At 44.4% G+C, this 12,673-nt stretch overlaps 1 protein-coding gene across 2 annotated transcripts in view; it reads left to right on the plus strand.

The window, feature by feature from the left end:
• fam193a (family with sequence similarity 193 member A) overlaps positions 1-12,673 on the plus strand; it is a 53,970-nt gene that overhangs the window by 27,676 nt on the left and 13,621 nt on the right. The window contains exons 12-18 of one of the 2 annotated variants that reach the window (XM_080447000.1): positions 1,336-1,578; positions 2,239-2,395; positions 2,509-2,658; positions 5,410-5,808; positions 9,536-9,779; positions 10,510-10,806; positions 11,709-12,000. In XM_080447000.1, the coding sequence (XP_080303126.1) occupies positions 1,336-1,578; positions 2,239-2,395; positions 2,509-2,658; positions 5,410-5,808; positions 9,536-9,779; positions 10,510-10,806; positions 11,709-12,000 (1,782 nt within the window). The remainder of the gene's footprint in view (positions 1-1,335; positions 1,579-2,238; positions 2,396-2,508; positions 2,659-5,409; positions 5,809-9,535; positions 9,780-10,509; positions 10,807-11,708; positions 12,001-12,673) is intronic. The other variant, XM_080447001.1, reaches the window with a different exon arrangement.

Here is a 12,673-nt window from a genome sequence, read left to right on the forward strand (position 1 = left end):
GATCTTTTTCCACAGAGCCATATTAGTGCTTGTTATAAAAAAAGCATTTGATTTCAGACAGTCAACATTCCCTTCCTTTTCTGGTATTTTGTAATCATCCATTACTAACGAGGCTTGGCTTATTGTGTATTTGAGACTTGTTTTTATGAGCCCATGTTCTGACATCGGGAACAATGCAGTAAACGTGTGAACAACACACAGAAATAACGAATTATTGATATTATTATTAGTAGTATTGTTATTAATTATTATTTATACAACTATCAATGAGTAAATAATGTTGGCCAAAAATAATACAGGATCTCAACAAAAGTCCCTGGTTTCTAAAAACTATTGACAGGAAAGAGGCAGAGGAGAAAACAGTGTGGGCAGGGCATATATTTATTTGAGCGGCAGAAGGCCAAACTGAGGGGGCACAGCGGCCATGGCCTTCATAGCATCCATCATGAAATTCCTGCCCTCGATACAAGGAATGAGGAGTGTTAGGTGGGGTGAGGCAGAGTACGATAAGTTTTCAGACCGTGTCGGAAAATGGGGAGTGTGTCTGCAAGGGAAGGGAGGGACGGACGGCGTCTGATAGCTGATTTAATTGTACAGGAACTGGTGTAAGGGTTGATCATGTCCTGAAGGTAAGGGGGGGGCACTGTGCCCTGGATGTAGGCAGCGAAAGAAAGAAGAGGGGGCATATGTGGACATTTAGGGAGGTTGAAGACCAGGCGTGTTCCGGATCAGTTAAAGCGGGTTTAAATGATGGAGACCAGTAAGGAGGGAGTTAACAGTAGTCATTAAGCTTTGACTGAGGCCTGGATAAGGAGCTGGGAGAGACTCCTTGGTGAGGAAGGGTCTGGGATTTTTTCAAAAAATCGGTCCAAAAAAGTGTAGATTCGTCGATTTTGGCCAGTCATGCGCATGCTGGCTGACTTGAAGGCAAATGGGACGCTACCTCAGGTGATAGATGGGTGTAAAGCAGTGGTTTTCAACCTTTTTCATGCCAAGGACCCCTACATTTATATGCATTTGGCTGCAGACCCCCATCTGAAAATGTTTTATGCCAGGGACCCCCAGAAGAGAAGATTTGTGTTTAAAAAATGCAAAATCCTACCAAATTCTTCAAACACTTTCATGATTTTTCGAAAATGTTCAAAAATAGCAGATTTAGTAGAAATAGCAGATGAAGTGACGCGCTGCGAGCTTGTATATCTGCTATTTTTGAATAGCCAACGTATACAATATGGATCAAAGGGTGAAACACCTTTTGCTGGGGACCGTCTGGAACCCCCTCAAGGACCACTGGTTGACAACCACTGGTTTAAAGCTATAAATCTACCCCCCCAGGTGCACCTGTGACGACTGCAGTCTCTCGCACATCCTGACGTGCGGCATCATGGACTCGCCCATCGCCGAGGACCTGCACATCAAACTGCCCATGCAGGGGGACCCCCCCAGGGACTACCTGACCGAGGTGCATCCCCCCAGCCTGTCCTCCGGAAGCTCAGCCTCCGGCTCAAACTCCAGCTCCCCCATCACCATCCAGCAGCACCCCCGACTCATTCTCCCTGACGGAGACGCTAACAACTTGTGAGTACGAATTGGGGTCTGCAAAAATATTATCAAGGTTGGGATACCGATTTTATCCAATCGGGAGAGAGAACTCTTACAGGATTCAGGATAAAAGGAGGGAACCCACTTTGAGAACCACTGTACTATAGACCAGTGGTCCTTGGGGGGGGTACCAGGGGGTCCCCAGCGTAATGAATTAACATAGCGTCCCAATCATTTTAACTCATTGAGTGCCATTAACGTGTTTCACGTGTTTTACCGCTATGGTGCAACGTGCCAATCACGTGTTTCACGTGTTTTTGAAAAAAATAGTAAAAAAAAAGAATCTTGCTTCCTAAGTACTTACTTTACTTTTTTACTAGCTTTGGCTATTCAAAAAATAGCAGATCTACAAGCTCATAGCCCGGCACCAAATGCTGCGCTATGAGCTTGTGGATCTGCTATTTTTGAAAAATGTGAAAATGTGTGCAAATCTTTGAATATATATATATATATTTTTTTTTTTTTTCAAAGCGAAAATTTTTAACTCAAATCTTTGCTTTTGGGGGGTCCCTGGCACATAACATTTTCAGATGGTGGTCCGCGGCCAAATGTATATCAATTTAGGGGTCCTTGGCATGAAAAAGTTTGAAAACCAGTGCTATAGACTCATCTTTCTCTTTCACTTCTCTCTCTCAGTATAAGTGATGATGATGAAGTGCCTCCGCTGTCATCTAAGTTTGGGGACATGTACCCCATGGGCGGCTACGAGGACCCTGGTGTTGTCACGGCTACGGTCAACGGTCTGCACGGCGACCTGAACGGGGGAGGGGAAAACATGGCACTAAAGGACGGGGTGAGTTCTCTACTATTCAATTTGTCAACATAGCATAGAAATAACACAAAAATACATTAGCATAGAAATAACACAAAAACACATATCATCAACAAAAGTGTGTTGTGGTGCAGTCTCTACAGGGCATCAGCAGCAGTAGCAGTTCATCAGACGGGGATGAGGAGGAGGCTGACGCAGAGAGTGGTGGAGAGCCTCCGGCGCAGCAGGGGGAGCTACATTCACGGAACAACAACAGTCCTCCGCCATCCTACAACCACCAACAGGTAGGCTCGGGCTGCACACACATGTCTTATCCGCATCCCCCTCCCTCACTCTCCCACTCCCACATCATACTCTCCAGGGTCACAAAAATCACAGAAATCGTATCTGTGAAATGTTGGATATATCAAAAATCCCAACTATAGGCTTTCAGAGCCCTCCAGACCTTGCACTGTGATTTTCCTGCGCTGTTATTAATTTCGAGAAAGCCGTCAATTTGTTCACTAAACATTTTGAATTTGTGGCATGAAAGCAGGCCAGGATCTAAACATCAACTGCCACTTAAACCCTATATACTTCACCATTCGACTAATATTGGGAATAGCAGATCTACAAGAGACAGTATATTAAGTTTATTAACGGTTGACGAATCTGCGTTAACACTGCAGTGTGCTCTTATTTTTAAAGGTACATAATGGTTAGCAATTTTTGCACCCTACCATTGTACAACGAAATATAATACAAGGCGTAAGTGGTTAATCAGTGACCAACCAAATCTCGTGAGCCAGAAACGATACATGTCGTTTAGATGCCTCAATAAAACATACATAATGAGCACATCGAAAAGTAAGTGATTAGAAAACAACCTGTGACCATGTTTTCTTTTATATTCCTGAACCGATTAACTGACAAAGGAAATAGTGTTTGTTCACAAGCTGGTCCAGTTGGCTTTCATTGACTCCAATGCATTTCACCAAACTTCCCGATCCAGTTTGCCTCTCATGAGCGTCAATGGCGCCTGACTGACCCGTACCTCCTTCTATCAAATACCTTGGTTTGAAAGCGGTGGATACTTTTTGCTGTCGAGCGTCCCCGATGGCTGTGGAAAAGCATTGAGACACATGTCTCCATAGCATTGAAATGCAATTTATACAAATGTTTGACTCCCAAGTAAGATTCAGCAGCATTTCTCATTATTAGGACAGAGCAGGTCAGATTTAGTCCATTTGATATCCACAAGAACATGCAGTTATCAGTGCAGTTGCCAAGTACCATAGATGTAGACGATCTTGTCCTCATGAGAGGACGCAGTACAGCGACTATCATGTTCAGTGCAGCATAGGGTAATGCAATATTCATATACTTTCTATATATACATACATATACTGTCTATAAATATGTACATCCAACATGCAGTCACTGCTTGCAGTCAGGTGGTGAGACTTCAACACTTGCTTAACCTCCAGCCAATATTTTCACACAAACGGCCCGACCGGGTACATACGGCCCGGGGTTTGAAATCATGAGGTTTATGCCTCACGCATGGTGCTATGGCAACCAGGCGTACTAGCAGGTCGCTATGGCAACCAGGCGTACTAGCAGGTCGCTATGGCAACCGGCGGATTAGTAGGTCGATTCTCAAAATCCGGTTCGGGGACCACAAGGGCCAAATGGACCCTTGTGTGGGTCCATTGGCTATAGTGGGTATTGTGGTCCCAGAGATTAAAAACTAAATGTATCAAATGGAGGTATGTCTGTGACCTAGTGCATATTAAACTGGGGGTCCTTGAAATTAAAAGGCTTGAGGATCACTATGTTCGAAGTGGGTGTTGCCACCGGGTATAATGGTATGTCACTTTTAACCGAATACCAAATACTTGGCACTCAGAATTCACTTATTTTGTCAAAAAGAGGTCTGTGGTGCCTGTAGTCGGTGTGTAACTCTACAGGTTGACATGGGAAAACGCATTACACAAAGACAACAACACTAGAAATACTGGAGAGGGGCTTTTTTATTATTGGAAAAGTGAGTTGAGTGTTTGCGCAAACAGCTGTTGTCCTGAGCGGGTTGAGAGGCCGCCTGGAGAATCGGAAGATCACCGGTTCGAGGCCGAGCCTGGTCTTTGTGTCGGCATTGTCCCTTAGCAAGACACTTAACCCCAAACTGCTCCCCGGGCTCTGTATTGATAGCACCCACTGCTCCTAGTAGTTAGGACGGGAAAATGCAGAGGACATGTTTAACGTATGTGCAAATGTATAGTAACAAACATACCCTAAAAAAGTGGGGACCAAGTAATAAAAATGGTCCCTTGCTTAGCCTTAAAGGAGTAGTTCACCCCCAAAATGACTTTTTTTCTATTGATTACTCACCCCATGGAGCCTTGAATTCATGGATTTATTTTTGTTTTTGTCGCATTCCTTCCTTTATTATTTGATTATAATAAATTTGTCCCCATTGATTCCGGTAGGAGACACAAATGCATTTGTGTCTCCTACCGGAATCAATGGGGACAAATTTATTATAATCAAATTATTGTCTTAGGAATGCCACAAAAACAAAAATAAATCCATGAAATCAAGGCTTCATGGGGTGTGTAATTGATAGAAAATAAGTCATTTTTTGGGTGAACTCCTCCTTTAACTCATTTAGACCGGGAACCCCTATACGTAACTATACCTTTCAATCCGGGAACCTCTTTTTGGGTTGTTGTTGCTTTGTACAGTATATAGCAACATCATTGTTTTGTAATTTTTTGAATAAATATTTGACGTTTTTCAGAAAACTTAGGTCAGGATTTAGAAGGTGTTTTTAGAATCGGCCTCAGGTCTAAAAGGGTTAAGTCCAAAGCTGTTACTTTTCAGTTTTTTTTTTCCAGCTTTCCAGATCTACAAGCTCTCAAACTTGCAGATCTGCTACTTTCGATACTTCTGTGTGACGCTGTAGTGTGATCAAGTAGGGTATTAATTCAATAATAATAATAAGAGTTATTGTGTGTGTGTGTGTGTGTGTGTGTGTGTGTGTGTGTCATCTCCAGGTGGAACAGGTGCAGCATGCGTGTGAATGTCACGTGTGCAACCAGGAGCCCATCATCAGCTCCGCCTCCCTGACCCCCGTCGGCTGCCTGCCCCCTCCTCCTCCGGGTCGCCTCCACGGCGCCATCACCGCCACCGGCCCCCCTCCCCCTCCTCCTCCTCCTCCCCCTCCTCCGCCCGCCATGGGACACCACCAGATGTTCGCGCCCCCCTCCCCGGACGGCGGCGGCGGCGGCGGCGGCGGCTGCTGCGGCGGCAAGACGCCCCCCTCCCACCCGGCCCTGCACCTCTACCCGCACATCCACGGCCACCTGCCCCTGCACAACCTCTCTCACCTCCCCCGGCCCCTGCTGCACCCCACGCTCTACCCTCCCAGCCCCCCGCTCAGCGCTCACAACAAGGTGAGACAGCCCCCAACACACACACACACACACACTAGGGCATTCACAACTAATGATTTTTACTAGTCGACTCATTTGACCAAGTACCGTAGTAGTCGACTAGTCGAAATTTACATTTTTTTTAGGGGGGGGGCATTTTTTTAATGCCATCCTATAACTATTATTATTATCCTCCTGCCCTTATTTTTATGACGTTTTAAGGGAAGCGCTTCTAGCACAGCACCACAGCAGCGTCTCCAAGGATCCCCATTGCCCAATAATAGGCTTTTATTGGGCATACTTTTGACCCCCTTTTGATAAAAAATAGTCAGGAGGATAATAATAATTACTATGGCATTAAAAAAAAAAAAAATCTTTTTTTTTCAACTATTCGACTAGTACCAACAAAGTCGACTAGTGGTTATACTAGTCGACTAGTTGGTGAAAGCCCTAACACACACACACACACACACACACACACACACACACACACACACACACACACACACACGCGAGCGCACATCCCCCCAAGAAGGTGGAATGGGGTCACCGTATGTCACCTGGGCCACAGGGGGTTCCCAAACGTTTCCATGCCAAGGACCGACCCCCAAATAGCCATAGCCTCCGGGCTGTGCCCCCCCCCCCCCCCTCCCAAAATGGCAAACAAGCTTGTGACACGCTGCACGTTTGTAGACGGGCTATTGTACCTATTTTTAAATTGTGATGTTTACAAGGTTAAATAGGGATGTCAGGTTGTTAAGTGGTTAAATTGGCACAATAATAATAATTGTGTGAATTGAATTATATGTCGTTGCTGTCGGGCAGAAACCTCCTGTCTCCATATTCTAACTTTTTGCGTGTTTTCGTAGATTATTACTTGATCATACTACAGCGTCACACAAAAGCATCAAAAGTAGCATATATACAAGTTCAAAACGCGTTTTGAGCTCGTAGATCTGCTACTTTTGCTATTTTTGAATTTGAATCCTGAAGAGGACCAGTTTTTGGACATATGAGGTTTCTACCCGACAGAGACGATATACATGTTTATATATAAATGTATAAAAGGCCCAGTGCTTTCAAAGCCCCCCCAAAGGGCCAATTGGAATATTGTCACAATATTCCAGCACTCTTGCCAGGCCAGGGTGGTACTTTTCTCTATTTTCCCCCCACAAGTACTGGAACAGAACGTGAGGTAGTTTTGGGTAGTTTCTACCTGGGAAAGATGACACTTTCATTTCCTTGTCTTTGGGGAGATTTGCATTTTGTTCCAGGAAGCATGATTCAGGCTTTGGTTTGATTAGGTTTCACTGTGCTGTAAATGTTCTTCCCTGCCACTAGGGGTCGCCCTGCACCCAGTATAGAGAGGCCCCATAAATGCAGAGTCAATCAGTTCATTTCATATCGACACATTCAAGGCTTTCATTTTCACCAATGAATACTGATGGAATCTTTGCATATTGGCATTATTGAAAGCTTGCGTTGAAAAATACAAAATATGAATGTTGTTACCCTAGATCTTCAAGACTAATGAGTTTTTACGATTACTATGGGTATCACAATTCTGAATCGAAAAATGATGACAGTTAGATTTTGCACTTTGAAAAACAAGGTTTCCCAGTATATTTCCCAGTATCTTTATTTTTTTCTCCCCACCCTTCCTTCTCTTAGATTAGATGATGGGAAAAACTAAAAGAAAACAAAGCTGATAAGTGCAGTAACAGCTTTTCGGTGGGGGAGAACACGGTGGGGGTTTCCCCCTGACAATTAAATCTTTGCACACCACCGAGACGGAATTGGTCAGTGCTGAGACTAAATATCAAAAATAGTACACCACAATGACATAACGTAGATGTGTTTCCTGTCATGTATGTGGCACCAACCCGTCACTCGCCCTATGCCCTCACAGGAGAGCGTGCAGCCGTGCACTAGGGCTGAAAAATCATTATCATGTAGTTAATCTACACATCAACATGCAAGATATTAACGTTGCAAAAGGGAATGATATAGACGCTCCCCCCGCTTGACCTACCTGCATGTACAGCTAAAGCCAGCCAATCACAAATCAATTTGAACCTGTGCCTCGCATAGAAAAAAGTTCAAGGCTATTCAACTCTGGTGCGGGAGTGTGTCAGACAATGACCGGGACCGTTTCACAGGACCTGCTCGCTCACCTCTCAATAAAAGTGTATTATTAGACGACGTGTGGAAACGTTTAATGCAGCAAGCAGCTTATAATGTAGGAAAAGCTTCACTGTTTACGTCGGATTAAAAACAGCAGACCTGAAGCCGATTCTAAAAATGTCTTCTAAAGCCAAACAGTTTTCTGAAAAACCTATGTTTCTATGTCAGTGATTCTCAATCTTTTTCATGTCAAGGACCCCCAAAATAATGTGTATTTGGCCGCGGACGCCCATCTCAAAATATGTTGTTCCAGGGACCCCCAGAAGCAACGATTTGAGTTAAAAATGTTCGCTTTAAAAATATATATTCAAAGATTTGCACATTTTCACGATTTTACAAAAATAGCAGATCTACAAGCTCATAGCTCACTCGGTGCCGCACTATGAGCTTATATATCTGCTATTTTTAAATAGTCAAAGTATAGAATAATGGTTAAAGTGGTTGCACAGATGCGTTCCCGGTTTGAATGGGTTAAGCAAAGGCTAAAATACATATGAATGCAGAGCATCTATACGCTGATGGTCTCTTTGTGAGTAAAGTTATGGGAACAAAATGCGTGCTGCTTTTTATTTTTTCAGCAGAAAAACTGTGCTAGGCAGCGCTTTTTCTTCATAACTGTGAGACGGTGTGAATACTCCCTTAACCTTAACCAGTATTCTATAACCACAGTGTGAAATACTAAGCAGTGACAGTTCACAGCTCAAAGAGCAGACCTCTAGATAATGTCTAATTTTCGTAGAAAATGCTGACTAGACAGTTGATGTCAATGCTACCATGCGTAGTGTGGTAAATGTTCTTAAAACTAATTTATCTAATTTGATGAAGCTCTTAACTCTTACCTAATGTGTCTAGTATTTCTGTTATAATTTAGTTAATTATTGAGAAATTATTGACAACTGCTCAGTGCCGTAAAATAACAAAATTAATTAAATAAAATTGACCATAAAAGGTCACGGTTGAATAAAATCGTGACCTTAAAATCAGAGCGTCAAATCGACTCGTGGATTTGAAGAATTGTGACAACCCAAATGGTCGGCACAATCACCGTAACTAGCAAACTTCAGGATAACCATTCATTACAAAACCCCTGTTTTATAACGCGGTGAGAATAGTCGATCTACAAGCTCACAATGTGTAATGACACGTTGTGAGCTTTGTAGATGGGCTATTTAGTTTTTTTTGCTGATATTGCGCATGTTGGCTCACTGGAAACACTCTGCTACACCAGTGGGTCTCAAAGTGTGGTCCAGGAACCCTCATGGTTCCTTGAAGGGGTTCCAAATGGCCCCTTGCGGATGTGTAACTCTGAGAGTGTACAAATGGAACCAAATGGACCCTTAAGGGTCCATTTGGTTCCATTTGTACACTCTCAGAATTATGGGAGGGTCCTTGAGAACCACTGTGCTATACGAAATTAAATGGAACAGAGCCTTCATTAGAATTATTGGTAACACCTAGAGGGGCCCAATTTCTTTAATACAAAAAGTCAAATAATGGCCCACATGTTGGCCAAGCCGATACATCGGTGGGACTCTTTAACGTCTTTGGCTCCTGTCCTCCTCAGCCTCTCCCTCCAACCCCGACGTCCAACCACTCTGCGGCCAAGCAGCCGGCCTTCAGCCCCTCTCTACCGGACCACGTCTACCAGAACTGTTTCGGCGGGCCGACGGGCGGCTCCGGGGACTGGAACAACTCACTGCAGTGCCTCTCGCTCAAGTTTGAGAACCTGTGTGACGCTGCTATGATGAAGAGCTGGAACCCTTCCGTGCTGCTGCCCGAGTCACTGCCTGGTGAGGGCTTTTTACATGGTTTGTTTTATTTGTTATTCTATTGGTTTGTGTGCAACAGAAAACAATATTCATAATGCATAATATATACATCCTTCACGAGAAATAGAGGGGAAGAAAAACAGTGTTGTGCTGGAGAGGTAAGAAACCTGAGGAGGGCTTATTATAGAACCCTGCCATTACATTACATTTTGTTCATAACACAAGAGAAAAGGAAAACGAGGGAGAAATATATATTATATATGTGTATATATATGTATATATTTCCCCCAAAATGAATTATTTATTTGAAATGGATCATTTGTTATAATTGATTAAAAATATTCATCCGGGAACACATCTGTCATTTTAGATATACAAACTCATAGCGTGGCACTCGGTGCTATGAGCTTGTAGATCTGCTATTTTTTAAACATTTTGAAAATGTGTGCAAATCTTTGAACACATATTTTTTTAAACATTTTTAAAATATTTTGTTCCAGGGACCACCAGAAGCAAAGATTTGAGTTACAAATGTTCGCTTAAAAAAAATTATATATATTCAAAGATTTGCACACATTTTCACGATTTTTTTCCAAAATAGCAGATCCACAAGCTCATAGAGGCACTCGGTGCCGCGCTACGAGCTTGTATATCTGCTATTTTTGAATAGCCAAAGAAATCTAAAAATGACACACGGATGCGTTCCCGGATTGAACGGGTTAAATCAATTAGTTTGAACTGTCGCACCCCCTAAATTCCTTCCCACCAGGTGACATGCTGGGCCCGCCCCTCCCCGACGTGCCCCTCCCTCCCACCACCTCCATCGGCCCCCACGGAGGCGGGGAGCACCCCTGCTCCCTCCCCACCCCGCTCACCCCTCCCTCCTCCTGTTCCTCCTCCGCCTCCTCCTCCTCGCCGGAGGCCAAGGAGCAGAAGAAGAGCGGCGCCAAGAAGAAGTGTCTGTACAACTTCCAGGATGCCTTCATGGAGAGCAGCCGCGTGGTGATGGCCTCCACGTCCGCCTCCACCTCCTCTGTGTCCTGCACTGCTACCACTGTCCAGTCTAGTAAGAGCCCTCTATCTAGCACCTAAAGCACACTGTCCAGTCTAGTAAGAGCCCTCTATCTATAGCACCTAAAACACACTGTCCAGTCTAGTAAGAGCCCTCCACCTATAGCACCTAAAACACACTGTCCAGTCTAGTAAGAGCCCTCTATCTAGCACCTAAAACACACTGTCTAGTCTAGTAAGAGCCCTCCACCTATAGCACCTAAAACACACTGTCCAGTCTAGTAAGAGCCCTCCACCTAGCACCTAAAACACCCTGTCGAGTCTAGTAATAGCCCTTCACCCACCCTCCACCTACAGTAGCACCTAAAACACTGTGTCCAGTCTAGTAAGAACCCCCCACCCACCCTCCACCTAACACTTAAAACGCCCTGTCCAGTCTAGTAAGAACCCCCCACCCACCCTCCACCTAAAACACCCTGCACTGCTGCCACTGTCCAGTCTAGTAAGTGATGTTGGGGTGAAATTGGTGACCTGCCTAAATATCTTGTGGACTTCACATGCATATACATGGCCTAAACCAGTGGTTCTCCATACAAGATTTATGTTGACGTGAACAAGAGATGGTTACATATTTTGGCAGGTCTCCAATTTCACAGTGACTGATGGACATTTTGCATTGGAACGTTATAAAATTTAAGTTGATAAATTGGTAGTCTGTCCTGATTGGCTCAAATTGGCAAACCATTTGAAAATGCATATTGTGTTTATTAAAGAGCTGGAGAGACCCCTGTTACTGAACAAACACTCTAAATAGCAACGATGACTATCGAAATGGAGAGGTTTAACTTTTTCACACAAAAAGGTTTAACCAAATATTATTAACATACTTTACCTTCTAATAATGATCTGTCGTCAGAGTTCTTCATCCACCATTAACCCGTTTCTCTGTCCTTCCAGACGACGTATTTCACAGCCTAGGTAAAGAGGACCATCATCGGCAGTCCACGGTCCCAGGCGTCCCCAGGAACAGCCCCACGGGGCTGGCCTCCCTTCCCCCTCTCTCAGGCCCCGCGTTACCCCCGGCACCCGCCTCGCACCTCCCCACCATGGGATCCCCGCAGCCCTTCCCAAAGATGGCCACCCCGGCCCCGGGTTTCATGGACGCCCACCAGGGTCTGTGCCTGCCCCCCGCGGAACCCCCGGCCCCCTCAGCCGAAGGTCCCGTCAGCGCCCCGCCAAGTGTCTGCAGGTTGGTCTACTTAACAGTTCCCAAAAAAACTGGGTTGGGAGTGGGACACATTTTGGGCGTCGCAAACACATTTTTGGGCGGTGTAGCCGCCCCTATAAGTGGGGTTGGGACACCTCATTAGTATTAGTTTCCTGCACTGTGATTGGCCCATTAGTAGACCCCTAGCTGTACTGTGATTGGCTGACTCTATTGGCTGACTCTATTCAGCACTGTGATTGGCTAGCGAGACACATGATGACATTAATAACCTATAAATAGGATTATGCACTTCCATTTTTTTGGAAGTGAGCTTCCATCACTATGATGACCACTGTGATGACCACACCGCCCACTTCACACTGGGTGTGATTTTTATTGGTCTGAGCAGTGTTGGGCAGTAACGAGGTAAAAGTAACGCATTACTGTAATGTGTTTTTTCCCAGTAACGAGTAATATAACGAATTACTATAACATTTTGAGTAATTACCAACCTTCTTTCTAATATATGACAATAAAATCTCTTGAATCTAATAATAATACAGTTACTATTTCCGCAAAAGTAACGTTACTATTTTCATGTAAATGACCAGCTCATTGGCAATTTTTGCGAGCCTTGGCGGAATGGGCTCTATGCACAGCAGCCCTATTGGAAAGAAATGTGGCCTCTTCCTTATTTCCTTCACAGGTGTTACCA

This window comes from Gymnoscopelus braueri (assembly GCF_963280865.1).
Source record: "Gymnoscopelus braueri genome assembly, chromosome: 2".
In the NCBI taxonomy this organism is placed as follows: Eukaryota; Metazoa; Chordata; class Actinopteri; order Myctophiformes; family Myctophidae; genus Gymnoscopelus; species Gymnoscopelus braueri.